Raw genomic sequence first — 20,021 nt, 5'->3', positions numbered from 1 at the left:
CATTTTCCCCTATCCATGTGCACGGGAAGAGAGCGTTCAAACACTTTCAGCGGGAGACTCGGTTGTTGACATGGTGACAGTGCCAGACCTGATTTACCTAATAAAGAAAAAAATCACTTTTGAAAATTGAGCGATATAAACATAGCCGTTTTGCCTGGATTTATTAGAATTAACCCTATACAAGATTTCTAATACTGTCTTACACGTTTTAAACTGTTTTTATGCTACCCTTTTAAGAAAGCGATAAAATTGGCTAGATAGTAGTGAAATTAGTTAACGGTTTCGAAATGTCAGCATTCTCTTACTCTTATGTTTAACAACATTAATTATAATAATTTTGCGTTTATTATTTATAAGTTAATCATATGGTGTAATAAAAACGAACACAATTTATACATTTTTGCTTCATTTAATAATAAAAATAAATGTTTACTTAGTAACGAGTCATTTCCCACTACAGGACTGATGTGTATCACTCCATCATGCAGATAGAGGTCGCTGTTTAAAAAGACAAAGATACGTCACACGTACATGCACGTATGACGCAACGGCGAGAGGTCAGAGCGTCGTCCTGCACGCGCACGGGAGAATGACAACATTGCGAGCTTTCACGTGCGATGATCTTTTTAAATTCAACAATATGTGAGTTTTATACTTATATAAACTTATATAATAGCACCGATAATAAACGCGTGATACAGTGATGGTATCAGATGGTAATATGATATTTACAAGAATGATAATGGCACTAGTATGCTAGTATACATGCATGGTACTACTTGCATTGTACTTTGAGTTAGTGTGCTGTGACAGAGCTGCATTATATTAACGATTATGATCTGAATATTTACAAATAATAATGCGTTTGAATGTTTATTGTTAAGGTTAAGTATGTCATGTCATCTTTAAAAGTGTGTATAAGCTAATCACTATCATAAAAGTACCATGGTAATATATGAATATGGCATTTATTCAGTAGCCATGGTATTACTATCTGATACCCTCACTGTACCATAGTATTGCCATAGTACTTTTGTTGTAAGAAATCTTATATGTGCATGTGATGTGATCATAATTTCAGTCATGTATATACAGTTGAAGTCAGAAGTTTACATACATCTTAGACAAATACATTTAAACTCAGTTTTTCACAATTCCTGACATTTAATCATAGAAAACATTCCCTGTCTTAGGTCAGTTAGGATCACTACTTTATTTTAAGAATGTGAAATGTCAGAATAATAGTAGAGAGAATGATTTATTTCAGCTTTTATTTCTTTCATCACATTCCCAGTGGGTCAGAAGTTTACATACACTTTGTTAGTATTTGGTAGCATTTCCTTTAAATTGTTTAACTCGGGTCAAATATTTTGGGTATCCTTCCACAAGCTTCTCACAATAAGTTGCTGGAATTTTGGCCCATTCCTCCAAACAGAACTGGTGTAACTGAGTCAGGTTTGTAGGCCTCCTTGCTCGCACACACTTTTTCAGTTCTGCCCACAAATTTTCTATCGGATTGAGGTCAGGGCTTTGAAATGGCCACTCCAATACCTTGACTTTGTTGTCCTTCAGCCATTTTGCCACAACTTTGGAGGTATGCTTGGGGTCATTGTCCATTTGGAAGACCCATTTGCGACCGAGCTTTAACTTCTTAGCTGATGTCTTGAGATGTTGCTTCAATATATGCACAGCATTTTCCTTCCTCATGATGCCATCTATTTTGTGAAGTGCACCAGTCCCTCCTGCAGCAAAACACCCCCACAATATGATGCTGCCACCCCCATGCTTCACAGTTGGGATGGTCTTCTTCGGCTTGCAAGCCTCACCATTTTTCCTCCAAACATAATGATGGTCATTATGGCCAAACAGTTCAACCTTTGTTTCATTAGACCAGAGGACATTTCTCCAAAAAGTAAGATCTTTGTCCCCATGTGCACTTGTAAACTGTAGTCTGGCTTTTTTATGGTGGTTTTGGAGCAGTGGTTTCTTCCTTGCTGAGCAGCCTTTCAGGTTACGTCGATATAGGACACGTTTTACTGTGGATATAGATACTTGTCTAACTGTTTCCTCCAGCATCTTCACAAGGTCCTTTGCTGTTGTTCTGGGATTGATTTTTACTTTTCGCACCAAACTACGTTCATCTCTAGGAGACAGAATGCGTCTCCTTCCTGAACGGTATGATGGCTGCATGGTCCCATGGTGTTTATACTTGCGTACTATTGTTTGTACAGATGAACGTGGTACCTTCAGGCATTTGGAAATTGCTCCCAAGGATGAACCAGACTTGTGGTGGTCCACAATGTTTTTTCTGAGGTCTTGTCTGATTTCTTTTGATTTTCCCATCTGGTCTACCTTCAAACTCAGGCACTGAGTTTGAAGGTAGACCGGAAAATACCTCCACAGGTACACCTCCAATTCAGTACACCTTCTATCAGAAGCTAATTGTCTAAAGGCTTGACATTTTCTGGAATTTTCCAAGCTGCTTAAAGGCACAGTTAAATTAGTGTATGTAAACTTCTGACCCACTGGAATTGTGATATAGTCAATTAAAAGTGAAACAGTCTGTCTGTAAACAATTGTTGGAAAAATGACTGGTGTCATGTACAAAGTAGATGTCCTAAATGACTTTCCAAAACTATAGTTTGCTACTATGAAATCTGTGGAATGGTTAAAAAATGAGTTTTAATGACTTCAGCCTAAGTGTATGTAAACTTCTGACTTCAACTCTATGTGTGTGTGTGTGTGTATGTGTGTATATATATATATATATATATATATATATATATATACCTTGAATGCACTGTAAGTCGCTTCTGCCAAATGCATAAATGTAAATGTATGTATTTTTCTCTCACAGTAACCTGGACCCATTGACAGAGACTGTATCCTTTAACAGAGTCTTCTTCAGGAGATGGCGGATGAATTTCAGATGAATGACTGTATGACACGTTTTGTTCCTCCTCACTTTTTATTTGCATTATTTTGTTTTCCTTGACCTTTATTCTCTGTACAGTATGGCATTCCCTTTTACCTGCAGTATTTGGCTCATTGGCCAGAGTATTTCATCGTAGCAGAAGCTCCGGGCGGTGAACTGATGGGATACAGTGAGTGTCAATGTGTCATTCCACCTCGCTCTTTCTCATCTCTTATTATCACATTATCTAATTTTGTTTAGGGATAGTTCACGCAAAAATGAGAATTCTGTCATGATTTATGATTTACTCACCTTCGTGTTATTTGTAACCCGTATGACGTTCGTTCTTCTGTGGAACACAAAAGGAGATGTTTAGCATACAGTGAAAGTTAATAGGGATGGATGCTGTCAAGATTGTTAAAGAACAAAAAGAAAAAAAAAAAAGAAGAAGAATATTTAGAAGAATATCTCATCTCTGTAGGTCCTCACAATGCAAGTGAAAGGTGGCCAAAATTTGAAGGTCAGCATAAAAGCTCCAGTGGTTAAATCCATGCCTTCAGAAGTGATATGCTTGGTGTGGATGAGAAACAGATAAATAAAAAAAAGTCATTTTTAACAATAAATCCCCACTTTCACTTTCATTTTTTTTGTTTTAGGAGATTTGCAATCTTCATGCATATTGCCATCTATTGGGCAGGGAGGAGAATTTATAGTAAAAAAGGACTTAAATATTGATATTTTTCTCACCCACACCTATCATATCACTTCTGAAAATAAAGATTTAACGACTGGAAGCATATTGATTACTTTCATGCTGCCTTTATGTGCTTTTTGGAGCTTCAAATTTCTGGCCACCTTTCCCTTGTATTGTATGGACCTACAGAGCTGAAATATTCTTCTAAAAATCTTTGTGTTCAGCAGAAGAAAGAAAGTCATACACATCTGGGATGGCATGAGGGTAATTGATGAGAGAATTACAGTTGAAGTCAGAAGTTTAAAGTCATTAAAACTAATTTTTTAACCACTTCACAGATTTAATATTAACAAACTATAGTTTTGGCAAGTCGTTTAGGACATCTACTTTGTGCATGACTGTAAGTTTTCCAACAATTGTTTACAGACAGATTGTTTCACTTTTAATTGACTATATCACAATTCCAGTGGGTCAGAAGTTTACATACACTAAGTTAACTGTGCCTTTAAGCAGCTTGGAAAATTCTAGAAAATTATGTCAAGCCTTGAGACAATTAGCCAATTAGCTTCTGATAGGAGGTGTACTGAATTGGAGATGTACCTTTGGATGTATTTTAAGGCCTACCTTCAAACTCAGTGCCTCTTTGCTTGACATCATGGGAAAATCAAAAGAAATCAGCCGGGACCTCAGAAAAGAAATTGTGGACCTCCACAAGTCTGGTTCATCCTTGGGAGCAATTTCCAAACAACTGAAGGTACCACGTTCATCTGTACAAACAATAGTACGCAAGTATAAACACCATGGGACCACAAAGCCATCATACTGCTCAGGAAGGAGACGCATTCTGTCTCCTAGAGATGAACGTAGTTTGGTGCAAAAAGTGCAAATAAATCCCAGAACATCAGCAAAGGACCTTGTGAAGATGCTGGAGGAAACAGATAGAGAAGTATCTATATCCACAATAAAACGAGTCCTATATTGATATAACCTGAAAGGCTGCTCAGCAAGGAAGAAGCCACTGCTACAAAACCACCATAAAAAAGCCAGACTACAGTTTACAAGTGCACATGGGGACAAAGATCTTACTTTTTGGAGAAATGTCCTCTGGTCTAATGAAACTAAAATGTAACTGTTTGGCCATAATGACTATCGTTATGTTTGGAGGAAAAAGTGTGAGGCTTGCTAGCCAAAGAACACCATCCCAACCGTGAAGTATGGGGGTGGCAGTATCATGTTGTGGGGGTGCTTTGCTGCAGGAGGGACTGGTGCACTTCACAAAATAGATGGCACCATGAGGAAGGGAAAATATGTGGATATATTGAAGCAACATCTCAAGACATCAGCCAGGAAGATAAATCTTGGTCGCAAATGGGTCTTCCAAATGGACAATGACCCCAAGCATACCTCCAAAGTTGTGGCAAAATGGCTTAAGGACAACAAAGTCAAGGTATTGGAGTGACCATCACAAAGCCCACATCCAAAAGAAAATTTGTGGGCAGGACTGAAAAAGCATGTGCGAGCAAGGAGGCGTACAATCCTGACTCAGTTACACCAGTTCTGTCTGGAGGAATGGGCCAAAATTCCAGCAACTTATTGTGAGAAGCTTGTGGAAGGCTCCCAAAACGTTTGACCCAAGTTAAACAATTTAAAGGAAATGCTGCCAAATACTAACAAAGTGTATGTAAACTTCTGACCCACTGGGAATGTGATTAAAGAAATAAAAGCTGAAATAAATCATTCTCTCTACTATTATTCTGACATTTCACATTCTTAAAATAAAGTAGTGATCCTAACTGACCTAAGACAGGGAATGTTTTCTATGATTAAATGTCAGGAATTGTGAAAAACTGAGTTTAAATGTATTTGTCTAAGGTGTAAGTAAACTTCTGACTTCAGCAGTATAATTTTTGGGTGTACTATTCCTTTAACCTGTATGTTAATTGTTATCTTGTAGTCATGGGCAAGGCAGAAGGGTCAGTCGCCAGGGAAGAGTGGCACGGGCATGTGACGGCTCTCTCTGTGGCACCAGAGTTTAGACGACTGGGACTGGCTGCCAAACTCATGGAGATGTTGGAGGAGATCTCAGAAAGGTAGAACGTGAATGTGAATCTGGATCAGATACACTGGCTCATGGAGAAGGGATTCTTCTAAATGATTATTTTCATTCTTTTCTCTTTAGAAAGGGTGGATTCTTTGTTGATCTCTTCGTGCGAGTGTCCAATCAAGTCGCAGTGAACATGTACAAACAGCTCGGCTACAGCGTATACAGAACAGTAATAGAATATTACTCAGCTAGCAACGGAGAGCCAGATGAAGATGCTTACGGTGAGTCATTCACTTGTTTACCCAAAAGTTATGTCATCATTTACTAACTCTCATGTTGTTCCAAACCCGTATAACTTTCTTTCCTCTGTTGAAGACATTAACCTTATATTGTGTTAAGCACCACTCAGATTTTCTTCAGAAAATGTCAAAATCTTTCATTTACAGATATGAGGAAGGCTTTATCCAGAGACACGGAGAAAAAATCCATAATCCCGCTTCCTCATCCTGTCCGGCCGGAAGATATTGAATAACACTGAAGTGTGGCTCTCTGAATTCATCAGCATCTAACCAGGAAAATAGAGTTGTTGTTTTTTTTTTACAGATTCATTTCAAGCTGTGTTTATAGATCATTTCATTGTCAGAGAGTCACTGCTTTGAATGCTTCTTTAAATTGTTTTTATTTGATTAGTAATGCTGAAATGCAATGACTTTAAAATTATAGTTACATTAAATAAAGGTCAAAGTCAAAACTTGCCTGATTGTCTTTATAAAAAATAAAAAAATAAAAGCAGGTAAGTGACCTCATGAAGGTCCCCATGAAATCTATACTGGAGTTTTGTGGCTTTTAGTCCATGTTTGTTTGCTTTAAAGCCATCTATAGGCTAGTTGCTCATGTATTTTGTTTTTCAAGTAGACAAAATAAATGTGAAATTATCAGGGAGTTTTAAAATGGTGTCTTGCAGGCCTGGAAAAGTCATGGAAACTCAAAAGTAATGGAAAAGCCATGGACAATTCTATAGTGAGTAAATATTTTTCTTGTTTTACACTGCTCTTAATGATTTAATGAGCTAGATATCGCTCTTTTGTAGAGTAAAATTTGCTTGCAAGCCGTTAAGGATATCTGATTTGCAGTGAATCAATTTTTATTGTTTTTGAGTCAGTACTTTTCAATGAATTAGTCAAAATGGGTCAAAAATAAGTCTAAACGATTAATTTACAAATCCATCTGAATCAAAATGATTTTTACATTTGGTATATAGTTGTCACAAATACCTGGAAAGGTCATAGCAAATTCATGGAAAAGTCAAAAACCCTTTTGACTAATACATTTCCATGATTTATCCAGGCGTTTCTGATTACTGGAAATTTGGTTTTTATCATTTCAGACAATTGGCTAATAAATCGTTTAGACCAAATTGTGAACCATTTCAGTTAATTCATTGACAATAATTGACTCCAAAGTATGATTCGCTCACAAATCGAATATCACCAAGTTGTGCAAGAAAGTTTCACTCTACACAAGTTCTTTAAAGTCACGGTCACATATTCACATGGTGAAATACAGTCATCTCAATGGTGAATCCATGCAATCGTTAATTTCATGCAATGGACTTCCGGTGGCGAAAAATTTCCCCTCGCAGATTTCGCTTGGAGTTCAAGTTTGTTGAACTTTGAGAGGCGAATTTGGCACGTTGACCAATAGGAAGATGCTTGATTTGGCAGTGACCTCTGTGTGGGTGTCAGTGTTAAGTTACTCTAAAAAAGTAATTAATTACTAACCACTAATTACATCTTCTACAGTGTAATTAGATTACTGTACTAATTACTCTGAAAAGTAATTGCATTACTTATTACTAATTACTTTCTAAAACCCTTATCAACCAGATGAAAAATACAAGGATAGACATGACACTGTTCTTTCAAATAAATCGTATAAAATCAAATTATTCATGAACTGGCCAAAGAATTTAAGGGGGCAGCGTTAAATTAGAAAACATATATTTTAACATTAGCTTAAAATCAAAATTTAATGGCTATTGTTTTATATAGAATTGTTCTGTAGTCTATACAGTATTTAATGCAATTACATCAGAAGTATCTGTAATTAAGAGTAATCCCTTACTTTACGTTTTTAATGAAAAAGTAATTGAATTACTTTGTAATGCATTACACCCAACACAGGTGGGCGGTGCTTCATACACAGCTGCACTGAATATTCACAATGGACAAGGATATCATTTTAGAGTTTCTTGTTAACTTCACTCAGAGTATAAATTGCAGCATTAAAAAGAGGCTGCTCGGCAATAGAGCTGTTCAGCTTGTTGTCCAAAAACCCAGCAGAGAATTCGCCATGGGTTCAATCTGGATTTTTATATTGGCCTTTTTGAACTTAAGAGAAAAATAAGGTCTGTGGCAAACATAACTTGACGATACGTGGATGTTTTGTTCTGAAACAAATTACACACTTTCATACCTCAAACATGAGTCTTGAAGCTGTAGTGAATTACATACTTTTTTTTTTAATGCACGGCGACTTCAAAATTCACGCTTGAGATATGACTGTGTGTAATTTATATTGTAAAACAAAATGTCCACGTATCGTCAAGTATTGTGTACCACAGACATTATTTTACACACAAGTTCAAAAAGCCCATTATAAAAGCCAATAGGAAAATCTCTAAGGAACCCATGGTGAATTAGCCTTCCGGGTTTGCCTACAAACTGATATCACGGATGAACAGCTCTTTTAGTTTTTGCTGGTTTTGCACGCGCTCAACATTTGCCCACGCCTTCTTCGCCCCGCCCACACAGAGGTCACCAAACCCATAGATATCTATACATCTATGACCAAACCAAGCAACTTCCTAAAGGTCAACGTGACAAATTTGCCAGTCATAGTTCACCAAATTTGAACTCCATGCAAGAGGGAATTCTTGGCCACCGGAAGTCAAGTGCAAAATTCACGATTGGATGGATTCCCATTGAGATAACGGTATTTTGCCCGCAGAATTTCGCCACACAATATCTAGGCGATTCAATATTTTAGAGCAGAGCAAAACCAGAAAAATGTGGATTCACAAGTTTCCATGACCTTTAAGATTTTAATTTCCATGTCTTTTCCAAGCCTAGAAAACACAAATTTAAAATTCCCTGATATTTTTGAGTTTTCCATGACTTTGGAAAATCTGTCACAGGCATATCCACATTTTTGTCCCAAGAAATGCTCTCTAGAATGGGAATATAATTCAAAACCACCTGACTGTGACTAGCAATAGCAATTTTGAAATCATGGTTCATAGCTGGGACATTAATGATTGGCTATTTAAAAAGAAGAAAAACATATCCTGTCCCAACTTTCTCTTACAACAGGAAATCTGTCAACACAGGAAAGAACACTTTGTTCGTCACTCCATTTCATGGGTTCTTTAACAAAAGAAGCAATCTGCTCAAGTGTGTTGTGGTTCTCACCTTTATTTTAATACAAAAAAATGAGACAAACACAAAGACAAATAATGGGTAAGGCTCTAGATCATCGCTATTCATAAACCACACCGGTTCAACGTTTTTCTGCGTCTGTCTTGGTTTGTTCCGTCTTTTCTTTGTCATCTTTACGGTCGCTACCACTCTCACTATCACTGCTAGAACTGCTACTACTCTCATCATCATCATCATCATCGTCGTCACGATCGTCGTCGTCATTTTCCATCTGTTCTCTTTGGTCCATGGGTTCCTGCTCCTCTGCTTCCAAGTTCTCTCCTGGTTCCTGCCCTCGAGGAACCTGCGGTTCTTCTTCTTGTTCTTCTTTCTCCTCCTCCTCCTGCTGCTGCTGCTGTTGTTTCTTCCACATCTTGGCCATGGCCAGCAGTTTGAGGTTAGGCTGGTTGGCGGCGTCCTCAGGGAAGATGTAATCGTAATATTCCTCCCAACCTGCATCCGACTGATGAACAAAACACAAAAACACAAACGGTTTGGGAAAAACAACATCTACCATAATCAGATCAAGTTTGTTTTTAGATTTTTTTTCTGACACAATAACAATAAAGATCTCAGTTAGGGATGCAGCATTTGATTACAAAAATGCCAAAATTATGCACAGGTATCAGTGTAAGGTCTCCAGATTAATCCGTGAATTGTTTATCAAACTGGTTTATTTAAAAGAGCCGATGTCACAATATGAGAGAAAAGAAAGCCGCTCGTTAGGGATGGAAATCACAAAGAATGTTACTATTCTGGTTCTGGTTCCTCTTAGTGGTATAAATGATTCTTTAAGTAGGCCTACTTTAAGTAATAAATATTTGGACATGACAAATGTAATTGTATTTACAGCCCTCAGCAGCATTAACTTAAAAGTCGATATTTCGAGTCAGACATTATGAAAATTAAGAGCTTGCGGATTCGTTTTTCATTTATGAAAATGAACCGGATTTTAAGAGTCATTCATTCAAATGTAATGCTGTATGTCTGTTATTGTAGATTCAAAAGAACCAACTTATTAGAGTCATTCATTGGTCAATCAGACTACACCGGTAGAGCTGTATGTTTCGCATTGGAGATTCAACAGAACTGGCACATAAGAGTCATTTGTTCAGGAATAGGACTACACTGGTCGCACTGTAGATTCAAAAGATCCGGCTCATAAGAGTCATTTGTTCAGGAATCGGACTACACTGGTCGCACTGTAGATTCAAAAGAACCGGCTCATAAGAGTCATTTGTTCAGGAATAGGACTACACTGGTCGCACTGTAGATTCAAAAGAACCGGCTCATAAGAGTCATTTGTTCAGGAATCGGACTACACTGGTCGCACTGTAGATTCAAAAGAACCGGCTCATAAGAGTCATTTGTTCAGGAATAGGACTACACTGGTAGTGCTGTATGTTTGTTATTGTAGATTCAAAAGAACCGGCTCATAAAAGTCATTTGTTCAGGAAACGGGACTACACTGGTAGTGCTGTATGTTTTGCATTGGAGATTCAACAGAACCGGCTCATAAAAGTCATTTGTATTGGAATCAGACTACACTGGTCACACTGTATGGTTTGCACTGCTGATTCCATAATGGTGTTGCAGTGCCGCTAAGAAGTAGCTGGAACCTATGTCAGAGTATTTCATTGGAGGAAGAATGCACATTCAAAATCATTAACGGAACCAAAAGTCATGAAAATCGTTTGGTTCCGCTAGAATTATTTTTATTTTATGGAACTTGGCCTGAAAAAGAACCGGTTCTTGGTTCACAATCCTACTGCTTGTTATACAATACTACTCCACAACTAGCCTGAAAAGATACACTGTTTTAAAATAGCTGAACAACTATAATGCCACTGGAAAATGAAGTTTAGTAGCACCACTACTTGTAGTTAATTCCTCCCCAACAGTAAACAGCACATATGATGTTAAACTCTCACCCCGTCCTCTGCCGTGACCTTCCTCCTCTTCTTCACCTTCTCAGGCAGGAGTTTGCAGACTCTCTCTCTGTTGGCCAATGTTCCAAACTCCTCCTCATAGTCTCTCCAGGACTCCATTAGCATCAGGCGTTCCTCCTTCTCCTCGCAGCTCTGCATGCTCTTATTGGCCTCCTCGTAGATCTGTCTGCATCTCTGCAGTCTATCTTCACTGTCAATGGACAGCTCAAACTGAGCATAGCTGATCCAGACCTGCATATTAAATGAAAGTGGAATAAACTGCTTTGCAGTGTGTTTGAAATGGACACACTGTGTTGTCATTATTTCATGTGCTTACTTTGACATGTTGAGTACGCTGTAACAGTCTCTTGTAAAGTCCTCGTGTGTTCTCATATTCTTCTTGCTCAATCTCAAAGTCTATATATGACTTCCACAACACCTGAATTAAACAATTCAGTTAGTGATACAAAACGGTTCAAGGAATAAGGACTTCCTTTTTAAGTTGTTAGAAAATATATGTGATGTGACCATTGACCTCTGGCATGTCCAGTCGTGGTTGTCCAATGGCCAATTCAAATATGGCTCTGGCCCGGTCTGTGTCTCCCAGGATGGACTCCAGCTCGGCAAACTTGATCCAGGTGGTGCAGTTCTCCGGACTGAACTCCAGGTACTTCTCATACAGCTTCCTGCAGCGGTCAAACTCTCTCAGCTGTAGCTCCAGCTCGATGTAGCCTTTGAACAACTTGTTTTTGGGACATTTTCCAATAGCTGTGCCCTGACAGGAAAGAGGTCAGGGGTCAAACTCATCATCATTCATGAAGGGAGAGTATACTTTTTTTTATATATATATTATTATTAAAAACTTACCAGGCCTCTTCTAGCATTTTGCAAGTTTTTCTGTCTGATTTCAAACTGACCATATAAAAGCCAAATCTTGGCAAATGTGAACTGAGTTAAAAAAAAAAAAAAGATTAATAGTTAGACAACAATTAAAAATGGGGGTTTCTCAGATAAAATACACCATTAAGCAGTCTAAAAAAATGTAAGCTGTTGTTTCAAGTTGTCCTCAAGGGTGCAGAATTGACACATTCTCCCAAGTTAAAGGTATAGTACACCAAAAATGAAAAATCTCACAACATTTACTCACCCTCATGCCATCCTAAATTCTACTTTATACAGAACACAAAGACCCCACTTCTACGTGGTATTAAAATGTGTTTCGGGCGATCCGATCACATGGTCATGGTTTAATACAGGTCTAAACGAGGTCTAAAACATTCTGTGATCGGATCACAAGAACCACATATGAATGTGGTCAAAAAAACGCATGTGACCACATTGCGTTTGAAGTGTAAATGCTAATCTGTACTGTATGCTTCCTGGCAGCAGTAAAGCACCACCCCTCACCTGTCAATCAACCGCTGTGCTAAAACAAGAGTTTAAACTTTGCCGTTTATGAGTGGCTTTAAAAGGAAATTGATCTGAAAATGTAAAAAAGCGGATACATACACAATCATGAGAGCTTCACGGATCTTCTTCACTGTGTCTGATATCAACACAGATGACAAGCACGAACACCTGAAGCTACTTTAATACAGGTAATCCACTAAAATAACAGATAATTCTGCTTGACATGTTGCATTTGTGCTTAGATTAAATTTTAACCGCATCTGGGAGAAACAGCACACCGTTTTTTTCGCGCTTTCTTTGTCTTTAATGACTTTGTTGTGCTTTAATATCATGCAGTAACACACTGACATGTTGACTGATGAATGTCGTCATGAAACAGAGACCCTTCCCTCCAAATCCGAACACAAGTGGTCACTGGAGACACATTTAAGCAACCAGGTGTAAACAGACATGTGTCTAACCTGACCACATGTGATTGGATCACTTGAAACGCATCTTAATACCAGACGGGGTCAAAGATGTTTTGAAGAATGTATGAGGTGTCTTTGTCCATACAATGTCACACAAATTCAATGGGGTCCAACAATTTCAAGGTCCAAAAAGGACATAAAGACAGCATAAACAGCATAAACAAACACCCCATGTCTTCTGAAGCGATAAGACCGATATTGACATCCTGCCCAAAAATGTTTAGATGCTGCACGTGGTTACCAGCTACTCAATCCTGATATCATTACACATCAATGAGACATAGCATTTTAATTTCCTAGTGTTTACCATCAACCTTTTGGCAAACGCGGTAGAAAAAAAAAAAACCTTAATCCGCTACTCTATTATTTGAACTCGCATCTGCATTTTCTTTTTTCGATTTTTTCTCCCCGATTTGGCATGCCCAATTCCCAGCGCGCTCCAAGTCCTCGTGGTGGTGTAGTGACTCGCCTCAATCTGGGTGGCGGAGGATGAATCTAAGTTGCCTCCGCGTCTGAGACCGTCAATCTGCGCATCTTATCACGTGGCTTGTTGAGCGCGTTACCGTGGAGACATAGAGCGTGTGGAGGCTTCACACTATTCTCCGCGGCATCCACGCACAACTCACCACGTGCCCCACCGAGAGCGAGAACCACATTATAGCAACCACGAGGAGGTTACCCCAACGTGACTCTACCCCCCCCTGCAACCAGGCCAAATTGGTTGCTTAGGAAGCCTGGCTGGTGTCACTCAGCATGCCCTGGATTCAAACTTGCGAATCCAGGTGTGGTAGTCAGGCCCCCTGCATCTGCATTTTCAAAATAGCCCAACTGGGTATGAAAACCTGGCAACATTATGTCTGGTTCTTGTACAGCACTCTGCGCATGTGTGAAACATCAAGAAGTGTGTGAACGAGTTTCCCTCATGAATGCGCCAAGGAGACTGTGGATGTCAAGATTTATAGTGAATAAGGACTTAAAGAATATTGGTCATTTTCTTACCGAAAGCGATCGTATTGCTTCAGAAAATATGGATTAAACCACTCAAGTCCTATGGATTACTTTTATACTGCCTTAATGTCCTTTTCTGAGCTTAAACTTTTGGACCCCATTGACTTGCATTGTATAGACACAAGGGTGCAAAATTGACTTCCACATCCACCTGTGTGTAGACATTTCATTTTACCTTCTTGTGTGGTATCAGCTCCAGACATGCCTGGTATACCTGCCTTGTTGTTTCTGGGTCCTAAACATAAGAAAAATCAAACCATATTATATAAAATACTAAACATCTAATTACAGATGAAAATGACCGAACAACAGGCTATTGATATCTATCACACCTTGACTTCCAGTTCTTCATAGAGAGCATAGTTAATCCACAGGTAGATGTAGCGTCTCCAGTGTCTTTTTTCTTGGATGGGGGGAATGTTTGCTATCGCTCTTTCGTACACTTCTCTAATGGTATCTGCATCAGCGTCACTCTCCACCAGACGCAGGTAATCAAACCAAGCATCATAATTGTGTGGGTTTGCCTATCAAGGAGGACATTATGTCAATAGGTTTAAAACATCGAATTAGAGGTTTGTTAGAGCAACAGTAAAAGAAATACCACTAAAACAAGAGTCTTTTGGATATTTTAAATACCTTGACCTCCTCCTCGTATTGGAACCTCCTTTTGCTGACGATCACATCTTCGATTCCTCTCCTGTCTCCAAACCTCTTTTCAAACACGGTATAGTTCTTAAACAGCTCTTGGGCTTGCTGTTTGGGAATTCGGTCCAAAGCATATTTATAGATGACCCGAACTCTCTCAAACTGAAAAGGCACAGAGTGAAAGGTCACGTGTGAAGAGAAAACAATAGAAGGGTCTTGTGTTTTCTGTATAACATGACTGCACAATGTCAAACCTCTTTCTGTTTCTCCTCAAATCTGGCAAAAGCCACATAGAGGTTCTCGCTGATGTGATCTTCACCAAAAAACTCCACGGCTCGCTCGAACACTTTCCTCCCGAGAGCGATGTAGCCATGCTTCTCTTCAAAGTGAGCATACTTGATCCAGTTCTTCACTTCAGGATGGACCATCACAAGTGCAACCGCTGTTAAGGAACTAATTCTCAAGGGAGAAACGCAAGCGATTTCAAGTTTAAAAAAGCAAAAATTGCAGCTACAGCTAGGCACTTACAATGCAAGTCAATGGGGCCAGTAAATAAACATTAAAATACACAGCATTTACAAATAGCCACAAGATGTAAACATTACACATGTTAACATGATCTTAGTGTGATAAAATCTCTATCTTGATCTGTGTAAAGTTGTTATATTGGATATAACTTTGTTGCCATTACGATGCAACTCTGGTATCCTGTAAGCGATTTTATTACCAAGAAATCATGTAAACACAGTGTTTCCCATTAATTACCTAGACTGTGTCATCATCTCTGATTATTAGTTATAATTAATATAAACTATTAGTTAGCCTGGCTAGTAGAGTTCTCTGCTTCTGATGAGGACATTCCCATTATTTCATAGTGAGCCCATTTATACTTAACTTAAATAAACAGTATTTTTATGATGTAATTTGTTTGTTTATTATTAGATTCTCACATTAGGAAAATATAAAAATGGTCCATTCAGACTTTTACACTTTCAAAATTTTCTCTCAGGGGTTACCCCTGAACCCACATACATACAGTAACATATATTTTCTCAGTCAAAAGTCCCATGTCCCATACATAGGTATATGAATGTAAAAATAATTATAAATAAATATTCAGAATGTAAAAATATTCGAAAACAAAAACTGGACTGCTGTCACCCAGCATCAAAACAAATGTTGATCTTATCTTGTAATATTAATATCCAAGTGCCCTCGTCTAATGAACTCTGAAATATATTAGCCTAATCATTTGGTAGAAAAGATCCCTTACACCCCACTGCTTTGGCTTTGTCTCAGGGCCAGTGTCCTCATCTCTGCTTTGAAGAGACTGTTTTGACTGTTACAAAGTACTATTGCTGCCAACATGGAATTTTAAGAAGAGGAGGGAAAAGGAGTCTAAATCATTTTTTTGGTAATAAACATTATGCCACAATCTCTGATTGAGCTTAACTTGTATTTAACCCAGAATATTACTTTAAGAAAGCCATGTAAAAGGATATATTTCTCATAGATGCTGCGGGCTTTGTCCACCTCCTTGTAGCGTAGCTCAAAGTTGATATATGAATGCCAGGCCTGTTCCTCCGGCTCCCACTCCATCCAGCGCTCAAACACCTGCCTGCAGCCTGCAACGTTCCCCAACATCTCCTCCATATACGTGTACTTGTACCTGAATGATACACAAACATAAAACAATCAATTGGGATTCAGAGGAAAAAAACAAAGTTGACTGAACGTTCTCTGAGTACGTCATCATCTATATGATAATACAGAAAGGGGTAAGAGGTACCAGAACTGATTGACGCGAGGCAGGATGGTGATGGCTCGGTCCCAGATGTTGCGAGAGTGATTCACCTGCCGGTTCTTCATTTCCATCTCTGCGTACTTCAGCCATAGTGTAATGTTGCGGTGATCCACGTCCAGTGCACGCTCGTAGATGGAACGAGCCCTGTGGAGAGGAGGGGACAGTGAAACAAAAGTCCTCCAGACTAATTCCTTCATAAGACTCTGATTACACAGTACAGTACTGAACAGAATCTCACCTCTGGACCTCTTTCAGGCTCTCCTCCCATTGTGCGTACTTGATCCAGTTACTGATGACTGTTCTGTTCTTCCTGATGTTGTCTTCAAAGCCCTGTTTTGAGATGAAAGATGATTAGCACATGTACCATAATAATACCATTGTTTATTTATTACATGTCCTAATTCTTGGTATTATCACAGTACATGTTCCACAGTAATACTGTAATTCTTTTTTTACATGTACCACAGTAATAACATATTTTAGTATGTTTTTGTTTTTTTCTCTAAAGTTGCTTTAAAATTATTATTGTATTGTGAAACGTGCTATACGAATAAAAATGACTTAACTTTTGTACATGTACCATGCTAATACTATGTTTTTGGACATGGACATTTTTTATGTTTTACCAAGCTTGCCAAGCTAAAACTGCATTGAAACGGTTATTGTATTGTGAAAAGAGCTATACAAATACAAATGACTCAACTTTTGGAAATGTACCATGGTAATACCATGTTTTTGGATATATACCATGGTAATACCATGTTTCATTAGATGTACCATGCTAATTTCATGCTTTGGACATGTAGCATGGTAATATCATATATCACTGTAATAATACCATGTTTTTTTTGGACATGTACTCTGGTAATGACATGTTTTTGCACATGATCACAGAAATACCATGTTTGTTTGTTTTTCAATTACAAATTATATTTTTTTCACATGTTAAAAAGTTTGGCATGTTCAATAGTAATACTATGTTTTTACATGTACCTTAGTATTACCACAAATCCCAAGCGATCAGCAGTTACAGAAATACTCAAACCAGCCCATCTGGCACCAACAATCATCCATGCGATTATCTAATCAGCCAATCATGTGGCAGCAGTGCAGTGCATAAAATCATGCAAATACGGGTTAGGAGCTTCAGTTAATGTTCACATCAGAATGGGGAAAAAATGTGATCTCAGTGATTTGGAGTGTGGCATGATTGTTGGTGTCAATGGGCTGGTTTGAGTATTTCTGTAACTGCTGATCTCTTGGGATTTTCACAACAGTCTCTAGAATTTACTCAGAATGGTGCCAAAAACATCCAGTGAGCGGCAGTTCTGCAGACGGAAATGCCTTGTTGATGAGAGAGTTCAATGGAGAATGGCCAGACTGATTCGAACTGACAAAGTCTACGGTAACTCAGATAACCACTCTGTACAATTGTGGTGAGAAGAGTATCATCTCTGAATGCTTTTCTGAGATGCGGGTTGGCGCTGTTTTGGCGGCACGAGGGGGACCTACACAATATTAGGAAGGTGGTTTTAATGTTGAGGCTGATCGGTGTATTTTGGAAACAAACTATGGTAATACCATGTTTTTAGTACATGTACAACAGCAGCACCATGTTTTTTTTATACATACCACAGTAATACCATGTTTTTGGACATGCACTATAGTAATACCATGTTTTTTACATGTACCACAATAGTACAAGATTTTTTAAATGTACCACAGTAATACAGGTTTTTAAAACATGTTCCACAGTACTACCATGTTTTTGGAAATGTACAACTGTGACTGTACCATATTTTTTTGCATGTACCATGGTAAAACCACGTTTTAGTACATATACTACAGTACTATAATGAAAACACATTCTCTTTTGACATGTATCAGGGTAATACATTTTTCTGTTACATTACCACAGTAATACTGTTTTTGGACATGCACTACAGTAATATCATGTTTGTTTGTTTTCTTTTTTGCACATGTACTACATTAGTACAATCTTTTTTACATGTACCACCATGTATTTAGGACATATTTCACAGTAGTACCATGTTTATGGACATGTACCATGGCAATACAATGCTTTTTGAACATGTAGCATGGTAATTTTATACCACGGCTATACCATATTTAGGACATGTAACATTAGTAATACTGTTTTTTTATTATGGATTTTCCCTGGTTTTTAAAACATGTAACAACATTTCCATGATACATGAATGTAGCAACCATTCACTATGTAAAATCCAAATAGCATGCTGTTGCCATCTGCTCACTGCACCACAGTACAGTACGTTTTGTAATGGATGTCGTGCCACCAGCCTGATAACATTATACACAGCTCATACCTTCCTCTTCCTCAGTTTATAGTCATTGAGCTCTTCTTCATCAGTGATCTTCTGTTTGGGTGGAGGAGGCAGAAGCTCGAGCTCTCTCTCTTTCGCCTCTCTGAGCAGCTGCTCTGCGGTGATCTGTACCTCTGCCGGGGCTTTGTTCTTCACCTGAACACATTCATATAAAATTGACCCATTAAAACAGTGTTTTCATTACAGATGTAATTGTTTTAATCTATTTTTCACAGAGAAAAAATGAGCAGCTTCACACTGTTTACATGCTGATGCTAACTCACGAACACTCGTTTTTTATATACCTTTGCCACTTTCGGGATCCTCTGTTTGCCCGCCGCTGTGGACGCCATGATTATAAACCTCCTGTGACTTTATTATAATGCGACTTTAGTAATTTAATTCAAGTTTATGAACTTTAATAAAGCGTTAAAACATTAGCGACGTTTCACTAGCTTGTGTCGCGCAGCGTGACGTCTACACTGTGACCTTTTACAGCAGTTACGTCATCGAGTCCCGTTACTATGGTTACAGGATGCTTGCTAACAGTTAGCGTTAGCTTTGTTTGACTGATTTCTAAAAATTTACTGTTTTGAAAGAACCAGTTTTCGATTTCTCATGCGAAGGTAGGTTTAATTCTTGTTTTATATATATGTAATTGTCTCATTGCAAGGGAATATATATATATATATATATAAAAACTATCTTATAATTTATTGTGTCGAAATCAAAATTGAATAATGCGATTTTAAACCAAAATTTAAAATCGCACTAAAACATGATTTTAGTTTGTTTGGTCAATGCATAATGTCCATACTTAGATTTTTGGTTGATCGTACTTTTGATGACTTTAATATTATTAAAAATAATAAAGAATTAATAGGTGTTTCCAAAATTTTGACAAAAAGTGTAGATATTAAAAAATAAGATAGGTGAATCTATACAGCTGAAACACAATTTCAGTCTGTATCTACAGTTTACATACACCTTAGGCAAATACATTTAAACTCAGTTTTTCACAGTTCCTAACATTTAATTGTAGAAAACATTCCCTGTCTTAGGTCAGTTAGGATCACTACTTTATTTTAAGAATGTGAGTAGAGAGAATGATTTCAGCTTTTATTTCTTTCATCACATTCCCAGTGGGTCAGAAGTTTACATACACTTTGTTAGTATTTGGTAGCATTGCCTTTAAATTGTTTAACTTGGGTCAAATGTTTTGGGTAGCCTTCCACAAGCTACTCACAATAAGATGCTGGAATTTTGTCCCATTCCTCCAGACA

At 38.0% G+C, this 20,021-nt stretch overlaps 2 protein-coding genes across 2 annotated transcripts; one reads left to right on the top strand and one right to left on the bottom strand.

Annotated features, from left to right (window-relative positions):
- The first annotated feature begins 523 nt into the window (after positions 1-523).
- LOC127409746 (N-alpha-acetyltransferase 20) lies at positions 524-6,479 on the top strand. The gene is made up of 6 exons (XM_051644509.1): positions 524-642; positions 2,858-2,882; positions 3,014-3,104; positions 5,563-5,698; positions 5,788-5,933; positions 6,099-6,479. Exons 1-6 carry the CDS (start codon positions 590-592, stop codon positions 6,182-6,184), a joined length of 537 nt encoding a protein of 178 aa, XP_051500469.1. The 5' UTR covers positions 524-589; the 3' UTR covers positions 6,185-6,479.
- Positions 6,480-9,107: 2,628 nt separating this feature from the next.
- LOC127409627 (crooked neck-like protein 1) lies at positions 9,108-19,221 on the bottom strand. Its single transcript, XM_051644321.1, has 14 exons — positions 19,044-19,221; positions 18,742-18,894; positions 16,632-16,723; positions 16,379-16,537; positions 16,092-16,258; positions 14,844-15,022; positions 14,581-14,751; positions 14,277-14,468; positions 14,120-14,179; positions 11,924-12,004; positions 11,592-11,831; positions 11,394-11,495; positions 11,060-11,308; positions 9,108-9,591 (listed from the first exon to the last, which is right to left on the bottom strand). Exons 1-14 carry the CDS (start codon positions 19,089-19,091, stop codon positions 9,211-9,213), a joined length of 2,274 nt encoding a protein of 757 aa, XP_051500281.1. The 5' UTR covers positions 19,092-19,221; the 3' UTR covers positions 9,108-9,210.
- Positions 19,222-20,021: the final 800 nt, after the last annotated feature.

The sequence above is a fragment of the Myxocyprinus asiaticus genome, chromosome 19 (genome assembly GCF_019703515.2).
Source record: "Myxocyprinus asiaticus isolate MX2 ecotype Aquarium Trade chromosome 19, UBuf_Myxa_2, whole genome shotgun sequence".
Taxonomy (NCBI): Eukaryota; Metazoa; Chordata; class Actinopteri; order Cypriniformes; family Catostomidae; genus Myxocyprinus; species Myxocyprinus asiaticus.
The sequence above is the reverse complement of the archived record's forward strand: the minus strand, read 5'-3'. Positions and strand labels throughout refer to the sequence as shown.